General features: G+C 49.7%; 1 protein-coding gene across 1 annotated transcript in view; it reads right to left on the bottom strand.

Annotated features, from left to right (window-relative positions):
• Positions 1–1399: 1399 nt before the first annotated feature.
• The window catches only part of Marchf3 (membrane associated ring-CH-type finger 3), a 146304-nt gene continuing 134470 nt past the window's right edge, over positions 1400–13233 (bottom strand). The window contains exons 4-5 of the mRNA XM_036204944.1: positions 9380–9589; positions 1400–2347 (exon numbers count right to left, since the gene is read on the bottom strand). Coding sequence (XP_036060837.1) covers positions 2189–2347; positions 9380–9589 — 369 coding nt within the window. The 3' untranslated portion in view covers positions 1400–2188. The remainder of the gene's footprint in view (positions 2348–9379; positions 9590–13233) is intronic.

The raw sequence follows: 13233 nt of genomic DNA on the forward strand, positions 1-13233 counted from the left end.
CCAATTCTCTTCTTGGCTACCAGAGGTACCCTTCTCTCAGCCACCCCACATTCGGGCCTCTGCTTTCCTTCCTGGGGGTGGGTTCAAATTTGCAGGAAAGAGGCCTGGTACAGGCCTAGTACCAATGTGCTGCTGCCCCCCACCAAAGGCAGGGAGGCTCTCGGAACCACCCTACTTTTAAAACTGTTTTTAATCTCATGACCCCAGGCAGCGGGAATTCTCAGCAACCAATCTCAGCAGACCCTTAGAAGCCGCCCCTCCTTAATTCATGGAGGTGGCAGGGAGGAGGGGGGTGGACCTTTCACGAAGGTGGTGCCATTCACTTGAGTGGTGTCGCTGGCTCCCCTGACAGCTCAGGGCCCAAGGCCGGATGGACGCCATTTATCACGTATATTGCCGGGCAGAGATTCACAAGCTCCCGAGCCGGGACTCTGCTGAGGAAATTTAAATGTGTGGCAGCTGCGTGCAGCCAGCGGTGCCCAGCATTTTAAAAAGGTCAATTAAGAAACCGTTGATGGTGGTGCGGCTAATGACAGCCGAGAGGTGGGAAGCAGGGCCGCGTAAACAGTGGGGCTGAGACCTGTATTACCGGAATGGAAGTGTCCAAGCGAAGCGTGCCGGGGAGGAAACCTATTGTCCATAAGCCATAAAGCACATCTGAGTTTTGCAGGGAAGATAGTACAGCTGTTGCTCTCCCTGGGCAGCACAGAGAACAGCCTGTGAGAGGAGAGTTTGGCCCACAAAGGGACAGCTGCAGCAGCTTTATCAACCAGCCCACCGAGTCGTTGCTCCCCAGCCTCCGCCTGCGCCTCTGCACCCATGCTCTTTCCCACTCGGGGGCAGGGGCGATACTCGGAATGTGGGTCATGTTCCAGAGAGCCGCCGTTTTTTGAAGCTGGGTCAACCTTCTCGCCCTGTGCGTGGATGAGTGGGTGGACAGGTGGGAGCCGCCGCAGCCTGAGCTTGCCTCAAAGACATCCGCTCCTGACTTCGGTGGTGCACACACAATGCAGGCTAGGGGGTCACACATCTATGCTGTGTCGGATGAAAGGGAGACACGGAGCCCTTAGGTGTGGGGGGGAGAGAACTGGGTGGCACTTTTTTTTTTTTTTAAGCTGACAAAAGTGTCTTCGACTAAACGCTAGGCTTCTAGGACAGACTTTGTCACATCTACCTCTCAGGCAAGAAAGTCAGGAGAGCAATGGGAATGCTAATTGATATGCAAAACGGGTCCAGGATTCCTAGAAGCTTCCGGATGCCGGCAAAAAACTGAATGTAGACAGGAACTAACTGAGGCAGGCAGGGGCGGGAACAGTGGTCAGCTTTGACTTGTCCATTTTGTAAACCTAGTTGGGAAACTAGGCGGGTTTTAAGAATTAATGAGAGTACTGCATCAGTCAGGCTTGTCTTTCACACACCAGGTATTTATTATTAGAAAATAGCTTCTATCAGCTGTCAGTACCAAACAAGTTGAAAGGAGCGAGCTTCTCGCCTTCATTTTCCTCCTTAATAGTATTTAAATAAACAGCTCACTGTGTGGCGAGCTGACACGCCTTTTTTCCCTTTTAAAAACTGAATGACTAAATGAGGTTTAGTACAAAACACCCTTCCAATGTGACTTGTTCTGCAGTAATTAGGCTGTCGCCTCCAGTGAGGGACATGAAAGGGATGAAAAAGACCACGCAGGCTATCAAGTTAGCCACCAAAGAATCCACAGTAGAAACCGGGAAACGAATAAACCAACCCAAATAAAACCCATCCAAACCAAGACACCAGTTTGTACATTGGCTTTTAAATTTTGATTATCATCTAAATTATATATTTTTATATATATATATATATATTTGAAATAGTAATAAAAAAGGAAGAATTGAACTGCATCCTCAGCAGGACAACCTTCCTCATATGGTAAAGAGGTGTTCAGAAAATTCCATACAGTATCTGCTAAATAGACATGTTTGGCAGCTTAGCAAGTATCATATGAGTGCAGCATCCATGATTTTGAAGTCAACCAGCATTTGCTTCCTTCTGGCTGAGTTCCTTACTCAGGCGATGTGGTAGCATGGCTCCAGATGTTCTTAGACCCACGAGACTACAGGAAGGGCTTTGGGGTGGTGGCTCAGCGCAGGGCCCAGTGCAGAAACTTCCAAACCCCAAACAATGGGTCTGCCACCTGAGCGCACAGACATCAAACAATGGTCTCCTTTGAGTTCCTCTTGACTGAGTGGAGCCCCAGCAAGGACTGCTGGTGAGGAGGGACGTTGGCAGACTTTGGAATGAGGAGAATCACCCTCTGATTGGTCCGACGCCATTCATTGTACAATCGACAGTGGTATCGAAAGGACACCTGCGAAGGGAGAGGGAAAGTGTGAGAGGGTCAGAAGTTGACAGTCAGCTCAAGAAATCAACAGGTCATTTTGAACAGCACTAGGGTGGGGCGGGGCCACCGGGCAGGCCTCTCCAGCAAGCAGCTGAGTCCGGGATGTTGGGTGCCCACCCAGTCCCCCGGTGGCTGCTTCCTTTTCTCCTCCACATACAGGGAGAAAAGAGGACGTGAGCAGGAAAATCAAGTTCTTTCTGAGTGGGGATTTGTTTCCAGTCTAGTGGTGCCCTGGCTCCCAAAGCCTCCGTGGTGGAGAAGTCTGACGGGAGAGCACCTGTGTGTCCCCATGTCTCAGTTAGAGGGGAGAGGTGCTGGGACTGACCCCGTGTACTCCTCAGCAGGTTAGACACTGCACAGGGTAAAGGACCCCAGTCATACTCAGAGATAAAGCACGCCCTTTGTCCTGGGCTGTGAGAGTCTGCAAAGCTGTGCTCCGGCCTGACCATGGTATGGAGTCCTGTGGTCACCACCGTACTTCCCTGTCTCTCCCCATGGACTTCCAGGGTCTTAGGAGCAGAGCTCGAGTTGGCCCAGTGTTAGACACGTTGGAAGTTGCTGGAACGTGCTGAGTGAATGAGTGAGATGATCCCATGCTCTCTGACCAAAACACTGCTTCAAGCTTCAGGACCTAGCTGTACCTTAAAGGCTTGCTTTTTATGCTCTGGAATGCTCTAGAATGAGCTGCTCAAGCCTGTTTGTTTTAGAAAAGGCTGGTAGAGACTGATGCCCTGCCCAGAAAATTCAGACTATTTTTAAAGGTATACTTTTTTTTTCTTTCTTTTTTTGATTTTAAAGAAAAGACAGGGTCTCACTATGTAGCCCTGGCAGGCTGGGAACTGGTTATGTACACCAGGCTGGCCTCAAATTCACATGGATCTGCCTGCTTCAGCTCCCAAAGGCTGGCATTGAAGGCGTGTGCCACCAAGCCCAGCTGAAGGCATACTTTTAAAACTGGGGGTGAGGGGCTGGCTCAGAGGTTCAGAGCACCGACTGCTCTTCCAGAGGTCCTGAGTTCAATTCCCAGCACCCACATGGTGGCTCACAACCATCTGTAATGAGATCTGGCACCTTCTTCTGTATGCATAATAAATAAATAAATCTTTAAAAAAAAAATTGGGGGTGAGGACTGGGAGGTGGCTCCAGCAGGCAAGGACTTGAGCTGGATTCTTGAGACCTACACGGTGGGAGGAGCGAGTAGACGTCTTCTGAATCCCCAACACAAGACAAATAAATGAATGTAAAACAAAAGAGCAAATTGGGCGAGGTTTCAGTTTGAGGGCATCCAGTTTCCTGAGTTTGTGCCATCAGGAAGGCACCTATGAGCTCGGAGTGACAAGTCACCTGTCCGGGCTGTTTCACAGCCTGGGGATGGGGGAGTTCTGAGACCCAGGGAGGGCCCCTAGGGGTGGGATATCTGCTGGTTTGAACTCAGTTTCTCTCTGAATAAAGGGAAGTGCAAGCTTTGATCAAAAAGACTTGTTGGCCTCCAGAGAAGGACCACGGAGTCCAAGCCCACGGCTGAGCAGCTGGAGGTGAGGAAGTGAGGAAGCAGATGCCCAGGCTGAGTGCAGGGAGATTTGGGTATGAAAACATAAGCTTTTGGGTTCACAGGTGTACTTCTTCCAAATGCCTTGACTAGGCTGGAGTGTCCTGGAACTAACTCTGTAGGAACTAACTCTGTAGATCAGGCTGGCCTCGAACTCACAGACATCCATCTTTTTTTTTTTTTTTTTTTTAAACTTGATTCTCTTGTATCTATTCTATGATGTTGCTGGTGGTGCTTCCCTGGAACGTGGAAGGCAGGTGAGAAAATCTGCCATTCAGAGCCAAGTGCAAGAAAGATGAGGAACACAAGTACTAAGCCGGCTTAGCAAGCCTAGGGGTCCAGAACCCGGGATCTGCTGAAGCTGGCTCCCCAGTCAGCAGGTCCTCCATGCCCTGCACCTCAGGCACAGGAGTAGCCATGTGGGGAGCAGCGGACAGGCACCCAGGGCCAGAGTGCCCCTCCTCCACCTAGTGGCTGCCCAGCTTTGTGAGTTCTCATCCACAAGCTCCAGTTTTCTTGTTTGTAAAATGTGAACCTGAGGTGCTCCTAAAACACTTAGCGTGGTCTTGAATGTACATAATGTATATCAGTGTTCCGGGCCTGGGTTTTTTAATTTTTTAAATTAAATTTTTTTTTCTTTTACGGTTTTATAAATATGAAAAGGATGATGATCATTTTGTGATAACTTTCTTAGGTCCTGGAAAAGTGAAGAGAGATTGAGCTGTTTCCTTTAAGCCAGCTCAGTGTGGTAGTGGACCCCTGCAGGCTGCAGCTCCTGGGAGCTTGTTAGAACGTGAGAATTCTGCGCCCCCCCCCCCCCCCAGGCCTACGGAATCAGACTATGTCCTAACAAGATTCCCAGGTGATCTGGAGGCACACCTGAGAGGTGCTGATCCTAGGGACCCCTGGAGTCAAGGATCAGCAGGTTCCCTTGTTCTGTGACCACATACACACACACACACACACACACACACACACACTTGTGTAGACACACAGATGAGACTATATTAATCTATTTAATTACTGTTAACTACCACAGTCTGCAGGCAAATTCAATCAATGAGAACATCTTGAAGACGACTTCTCAGGGAAAATAAAGGAAGTTGAACACAAGGCGGAGGAGCCCACAGTCTGCAGTGGCCCCAGGCTAATATTTGCTCCTGTTTCCAGATGGTCCAAGACACCCCTCCCTACAGTACAGTATTAGAGAAGAAGGAAAGTTTAATTTAGAGAAACGGAGGGAAGTGAGAAGAACCGAAAAGATGCTGGGGTGAGCCTCATTCAGATTTTAATCTCTGGGGTTTGCAGGAGGGGGTAGGAAGAAAAAGTATAGGATTGTTATTTTAACTACTATTGCTTATGGATTGATTTCCAAGTTTTATTCGCTTATTCACCTCAGGACATTAAACTCCTCTGGATGGGCTCTGATCACGTGAACCTTGAGGGAAGGGCATGTCAGCACCCACACCTCCCTTTCAGGGAAGCCGCTGAGGTGCTGAAGGCCTGTGTGATGCACAGCAGCCTGTGGGAAATCTAACCAAATCTTCTCTTGGGAAGTTCTGGGGTGACTAAAGCATATGGATGGATCCAAGGTTCTGGGGTGTCACCTTCCTACTGTGGGCCCAGCTCACTTGTCTGAATGTAGCACGGGGGAGAGCTGATAAGAAATGCATTGCCTGTAGAAAAAAATCCTGCTTAGGCCAAATATGCAGAGAAAAGCCTGATACAATCTGAGTGCTGTGGCTCATGCCTGTAATCCCCGAACTCCAGAGGCTCAGGAATGAGGACCGCCATGAATCAAGACCAGCTCAGGTCACAGAATCCGACAACAAAAACCTTCAACAACAAAATACAACCCCCCCACCACCAAAAAAAAAAAAGAAAAAAAGAAAAAAAAAAAGGCCAAAGAAAATGTAGTTGTGAGCCAGCCCCATGGTGAGCGTGGGCTGGCAGGATGTAGAGCCGGAGGCTCCTTCCACATCCAGGATTGAAATGATCAAACCACGGGACAGGGAGTCTGGCCAGGGACGTGGTCCTTACTCATTGGGTCGGGGCTTGCAGCATCTGTAGTGTGGCATATGGAGAGATGGCCGGTGCCAGGGTGCTGGACTCTCCAGCCTGTCTAAGGCTGATGCCCAGTTTACCATGGTTCTCCATGCTATGGTGGACCCAGTTCTCAGCTGTCTGTTCACAAACTTAAACCATGGGGCAGGGAGACTCCTGAGGGCCTGGCCTCCTGTGTTCAAGGTGGGTTTCTCGAGCACAGTGGACTGCCTGGGGCAGGCCTCTGAGGTCACATAGAACAGTGCCCTTGTGGCCACGAGCTACCAAAGGCACTTGGAGTGTTGTCCCTTGTCACAGCACCTGGCGGAGAGGCTCTTCCAGGATTGGCTCTCTGAGGAGCCGGGCCTGGACTGATGCCGTGTTTGTTTATCTGAGACATTTTCACAGCGTTTTCTCCTTACGCTTGACAGCTTGTTTACAATGGGCTGCTGCCGGAGGGCACCTTCCAAGCGCTGTCAACTCCTGAATTACGGCTTTTGCCAGGGCTGCTCAGTGCGGCATTTATCTGGGAAGGAATTATTCTATATTCAGTAACCTATTGCTGAGCTGACTCCACAGCGCGCGCGCGCGCGCGTGTGTGTGTGTGTGTGTGTGTGTGTGTGTGTGTGTGTGTGTGTGTGTATGTGTGTGTGTGTATGTATGTGTGTGTGTATGTCTATGTGTGTGTATGTGTGTATGTGTGTGTATGTGTGTGTGTGCGCGCGCGCGCGTGTGTGTATATGTGTATATGTGTGTGTATGTGTGTATGTGTGTGTGTATGTGTGTGTATATGTGTATGTGATGTGTGTGTGTGTGTGTGTGTGTGTGAGAGTGTGTGTGTGTGACACCAGTCAAGGCAGAGGAGAGGCATTCCTTCCCTCTTGCTACTCTGCATCTTCTGGCGGGCTGGGAGAAGGCAGAAGTCAGAGGACAGATGGCCCTGGGTGGTGGGGGGTCCCTTAGACTATGTCACCAGGTCTTGGGGCACTTCATCTTCATGATGAGCACAACCCAGGAGTCAGTGATCATTTCCTTCATTTTTCTTCCGGTAAGAAGGGTGAGCAGGGAAGGTTAAGCGCCCTCTTTAAAGTTAGTTAGCTGTAAGGAGGCGGACTCTTGGGTTTAAACTTGACCCCTGGGTTCCAAATACAGGCGTGCAGAGTACTGCCTTGCAGATGCACTCTGCAATGCTTTATGCCCTTCTAGAAAAGCCTAGCTTAGGGGGCGTTTTCCACCCATCTTTCTCTAACTGTCCATCACCTTCCTCTCCCCCTCCCCCCGCTCTTCCTCCCTTCTTATCTGGTTGGGTACATGTTACAGAGCATATTTCAAGATCTCAGGTGGTTCTGGAGGCCCAATGGGTGGGCTTCACCTTTCTTCACTTTTCACCACAGATCTGGCTCTATGAAAAAAATCACAGACCCAGAAAAGCCTAAATATGGCATTTAAAAAAAAAATCAGCCAAACAAAAAACTCCCTTGTGCTTAATTATTGCTTTCCAAAGTCCAAAGTAGTTGACTGTGTACTCCTTTGATTCAGTCTCTCGATACCCGGGGAAGTGGGTCAGGACAGGGATGACTAAGGCCCAGGAAAGTGACTTTACAAGGTGTGCGGTTGACAGAATGGGCATCAGTTAGACTGCTGAACCTGTGTGTGTGTGTGTGTGTGTGTGTGTGTGTGTGTGTGTGTGTGTGTGTATGTGTGTGGTGTATGTGTGAGGCCAGAGCAAGGCGTCGGGTGTCTTAATCTACCACAAGCATATGACACAGGGGCTCTTGATGAACTGGAAGCTCGTCTGTCCAGCTAGGCTGCTCGGCCAGCAAGCTTCTGTGCTCTGTCTCAGCCTTCCTCCCCAAAACACTGAGGTGACAGGCACACAGAACCATGCCTAGCATCTTGTATGGGGTGTTGGGGATTTAAATTCAGGTCCATTGGACTTATGTCCTCTTACCCACTGAGCCATCTTCCAGCCCTGCTTCATTTCTAACCATTCTCTCACCACAAGGAAAGCTCGGGATCAGTTTCCTTGTTTGAGTTACAGCAAAGCAGGACTCACTTGAAAAAAACACACATGGACTATTACAGGAGGAAAGACTGGTTTAGTGTGGGGCTTCATTATCTGGGAATTGCATTTCTGAACCAATCGGAAGTCTCCCGGAGCTCTTGGCCTCAGAATGCACCCAGCTGACTACTGTTTAAATCATGTCCCTCTTTCAGAGACTGCAAGGTGTCCCCTGACTGTCTGAACTTCACCGTGGGAGGGGAGAAGAGCTCCTGATGAGTAACAGGGAAATCAGCAGAGGATCTGATTGGCCGTGGAAGAAAGAGGGAGTGGGAGGGAGCCAGGAACGCTGTGAGGCATGGACACTGTGCTATGGGATGTGGGAAGGGTGCACTTTTGACAGGAAATACTACTGAATAACAATGGGACGTGCTCAGATTACTACTGAGCCCACGCAGGAGACTCACACCAGGAAGCTGGAGGCTGGCTAGCCTCTGGATGCATTCTCAGGGTGGCAGCTTCCCCCCTCAGCCCTTCAGCTCCCACCGGACAGCACAAAGAGGGAGCAAATGGTGCACTTTGTGGGTGCTTCCTACTGGCACCCCAGCAATCAACTTACTGCACGAAGTTAAATGAATAAAAAAGAGAATGTTTAAAAATTCTTCCTCATGCACAGCAGGAATGCTTATTGGGAAATGGCTTTTATGGGTGGCAGAGTCAACATCCCAACACATGGAATAATCATCAGAGAAAGTGTAGTACCGCGTCCGGCAAAGAAAGACTCCAGACTGTGTCAGGACTGCAGGAAGGAGACGGCCAGCAGGCAGGATTCAGGATCTGTGCAGGAGACTGCACTGCAGTCATTATTCATAACCTACCCCAGGCCCAGCACAAGCAAGAAGCAACTGGAGAAAACAAGCGCCATGCCCTATACCAGCTGGAATCCTAGCCTATGGGAGAAGATGACAGGACGTGGGTCTGACTGGTGAGGGCTGGCAACCTGGGTTCTCCTGGCGGCAATGTGTTTGTACACACATCCTCATTCTTTTTTGTTTTGTCTTGTTTTTCGAGACAGGGTTTCTCTGTGTAGCTTTGCGCCTTTCCTGGAACTCACTTTGGAGACCAGGCTGGCCTCGAACTCACAGAGATCCGTCTGGCTCTGCCTCCTGAGTGCTGGGATTAAAGGCATGCGCCACCGTCACCACCGCCCGGCCACACATCCTCATTCTTATTCTCAGCCCCCCCACCCATGCCTCCAAACCACACACGTGTGCCATGCCAGCGTCTGAAGGTCTGTTCTCAACTGGGCGGGTGAGAGGTTCTGCAAACCCGAGGGAGGCTTGGGCCTGTGGCCACAGTGCCGCCAGCTCTAGCCACCCAAACCCCAGGCACAGGCCATACTCACTAGTGTCCAGAAGAGGTAAATAGTGAAGAGTGCCACAGTGAGTGCAATCAGTCCAACGGCCTCCAGACGACTACTAAAGTGCAGGTGGTCCACGGCGCCCCGCAGGCACAGCCAGCCTGAGATGGTGGCCAGGGGGGTGATAAACAAGAAACACACCATGTCTCCGAACAGAGTCCGCTTCTCATGCTGGGGGCCAGGATTCCTGAGCCACTGCCAGAAAAAGAGACAGAGAAAAAAGTAAAGAGGAAGTTGGATGACAGCGATGGGCGGGGACGCACTGCTCTCAAGTGGTCTCTGCTGCAGGGCCCGGGCAGAGGGGTTTTGACCCACCTAAGATAATAAGGAAGCTTTGAGGGGGCTTATTCTCACGCCTCTGTCCCTTGAATAATAAGGACTACAACAGTTTGTAATGTCCTTGCTGAGGGTGAGCCGCTTTTTGTGAGAAGAGACCAGTGGCCACTGTTAGGAACTGTAATGATCCTGAGGGTAGCGGGAATGTTACTCTGCTCTATTCTGTCGTGAGCGGTCCCCCAGGTTTTCATACGTGAAGCCTTCGTCCCAGGGCGGTGACAGGAGGTACTGTGGAAGTCTGGGAGGTGGTGCCTCGAAGGGAGGCAGCTACAGAGGTTAGCAGAATCATGGCCTCAAGGGAGATCATGGGATGTGGGGTGAATTCCTTTGCTTCCTTAGGAGGAGACCACTTGCTCTTGACCCATGCATGCTCTGATCCTGATGTGCCGCCTCATCAGAGGCCCAAAGCAATATGGCTGCCAACTTTGGCCTTGCCCCTTCAGAACGATGAGCTTGAATAAAACGTTGCTCCTTATTATTAACTGCTGCAGGTATTTCCTTGCAGTGATGGGGAGCTGACTAATACAGAGGAAACACCGAGGTCTGAGAACTGTGCTCAAGCAGCCTTGGCTTCCCTGTATCTTGACTCTGAGAATGTGCACAGAGGAGGTGTGCTCAACAGGCCTGGGGTGCCAAAATCCTGTAACTGCCTAAGAAAAGTCTGTTTGCAGGACTGGCTTTGGATTAGCTCGTAAGAAAAGGGTCTGAGTCCTTCTAATAGCCTGGCTGACTTGCATGCCTGAGGTCTCAGGGCACATGATCAGATAGTTTATGCTCATGGTGTGGTACATATTGAATGCCTAGTTTTGTTCTGAGGGTCTGCCATCCAAATGCTGAGGTCAGTTACACCTGTGTGGCTGACCCAGCGATTCTAAGGCTCAGGTGAGCTCCCCTGATGACACCATTTTATAGATATTAATACAAATTACTGCTAAAAATATTAAAGCATATCTAGTGGGGTATAATGGCTTATGTCCTTAATCCTAACACTTGGGAGGAAGAGGAGAGGCAGAAGGATCAGGAGTTCAAGGCTATCTTCGGCTACATAATGAGATTGTGTCAAAAAGCAAAAAAAATTTAAAGTACATCCGTGTGACATCAGTGGGAAAGGATGTCTGGAAGCTGGGACTGTGTCCTAGGTACCTTGCCCTGTTCCTTTTAGTCTGGATCCCTTAGATGTGATGGACTGTAACCTTGGGTGTGACAGCTTTTCCAAGTCCTGCAAGCCCCTTAATCACCGAGTCCGAGGACAGTCTTGGGGACTCAGCACAGATCGAGACTGACCTAACTCAGTAATGCCCCTTGGTTGACTTTTCAGATCCTGAGTGTCTTCACTTAGGATCACCTCTGTCTCCTTGATGGTGCTGCTAGAGTGTGCAGAGAGACCAGGGATGTGAATGTCTTGTTGAAGGACTGGGAAGAAAATGAGGGCAGCTGTTGTCCAGCTTGGAGACTGCTGAAGACCGGGAAGTGCTTCCCCCAGCAGTCTAGGGTGGATTACAATGCAATTCTGCAGTTACATCCTGGTGTCAGCATTTTCCAGACATGAAGCCTGGTGGCTCTTCTACGATCAGCATGAATGCACAACCTAAGCAAATGGTCATCTCTAGCTCACTTGTCCCACGGAGAGAAGAGGGCGATGAGGTCAGTGAGGCCTGAGAAGTGAGGGTCTACGGGACAGGGGATGGGGTAGGGTGGACTTGACATTGTGGACTCTGTCTTCCATCATGTCCCCATCAACAAACAAGGTCCTGTATTGTCTGTCTGTCAGCACATGCCCAGCGCTGCCATTTGATGGCACCAAACAGGAGCCCTGCAAGGTGCTGAAAAGAGACCCCAGGTGACCAGGTCAGTAATTCCTCCAAACCTGTGATGGGCTGACAAGGGAGAGTGGGAATGTGGAGAAGGAAGAAAGGGAGGGTCACAGGAAGTCAGAAACAAAACACAGTTGCTGCTCAGAGGGAAGGCAAGCTGGGGCTTGACTGGAAGAAGCCTGAAGATTAAACAGAAGGGGCAGGACCAGGCCCAGAAGGGGCAGGACCAGGCCCAGAAGGGGCAGGACCAGGCCCAGAAGGGGCAGGCCCAGGCCCAGAAGGATGCCTGTGAGACGGGTCCTTCCTTGTGTTCGCCTGGACCCCAGCAGTCCAGCTTCTAGTGCTCAGCCCTGGAAAACTGGCTGAGATGCTGAAAGATGCCAACCTCAGCTCAAAAGTGGGCATGAATTAATATCAGGACATAGATAGAAGGGGGTCCACTTGTTTGTGAATGTGAATCCCATATCATGAATATTTAACACAGATACCCAAATGATCAAGTGCAAATACATTAACCCAGCCATGAGCTGTCATGCCTCCTCACACATTTCAGAAGCTTCAAAGATCTCTCATTAATTAACATTTTCCTGCCTAAGTACTGGCACTACCCCTAAGACAATAGAGAATAGAAGTAGGTCATTATTATCCCAATTTTACAGATTCAGCGAGGTTCAATGATTGTGCTGTATGACACAGGGGCTGCAGTGAGGAGACAACCCATCAAGCTCCCTCCACTGTCAGCCAGATATGTTATTAGTAAAATATTTGGAAATTTAAACTGCAAGACATTTCTCAGGCTCCTAAAACAATGGTGCCCAAGGTTTAGCAAAGCAGTCTGTTTAGAACTGTGTTTTCCCTGGAAGCAGACAGGAAGTTGGTGCGCTCACCTCTGCACTCATGTTTACAGGAACACAGTCTTCAGAAAACATGCTACTCACGTGCGGAGACTCACTTCCTTGGCCACAACTTCCATTTCTTTTACTGGGGAATTCTGGACATGTTTTATTTATTTAGAGACAGGGTCTATGTGTCTCTGGTTGGCCTCGAACTTACTATGTAGACCAGGTTGGCCTCCAATTCACAGAGATCCATTAGTTTCTGCCTCCCAAACACCAGGAATAAAGATGTGAGCCACTGCACCTGGCTGGCCATATCTTATTAACATTAATTTATTACTTTACTTATCTATATGGCTTCTGACCATGCCCTGTCAATGGATGGTCTGGATATGGAAGGAAACAATTATGAATCAGTATCTACGTGATAAACACGTTAGATTTTTATTATTGATCTAATCTATCTTTGTGTGTGCTGGAGTGCACGTGTGTGCATACCATGGTGCATGTGTAGAGGTCAGAGAACAGATGTGGGTGTTGGTCCTTTCTTTCCACCTTGTTTGAAACAGGGTCTCTTACTTTACACTGGTGGATACACCAGGCTAGCTAGCACATGAGCTACTGGATTTTCAGGACGTTTCTGTCTCTTGATCCCCTGTAGTATGACAGGGGTGGGGGTGGGCTGGGGTGGGGGGTGGAGGGGGAAGGGCATTACAGGTAAGTACTACTGTGTCTGGCTTTGCGAGGGATCCAAATTCTTGGTCCTTAGCTGTGCACGTGGCAAGTGCTTTAACTATGGAACCATTTCCCTAGCCCCATGTTTATCTGAGGGTGCAGCTCAGGGGCAGAGTGG

This window comes from Onychomys torridus, chromosome 13 (assembly GCF_903995425.1).
Source record: "Onychomys torridus chromosome 13, mOncTor1.1, whole genome shotgun sequence".
Lineage (NCBI taxonomy): Eukaryota > Metazoa > Chordata > Mammalia > Rodentia > Cricetidae > Onychomys > Onychomys torridus.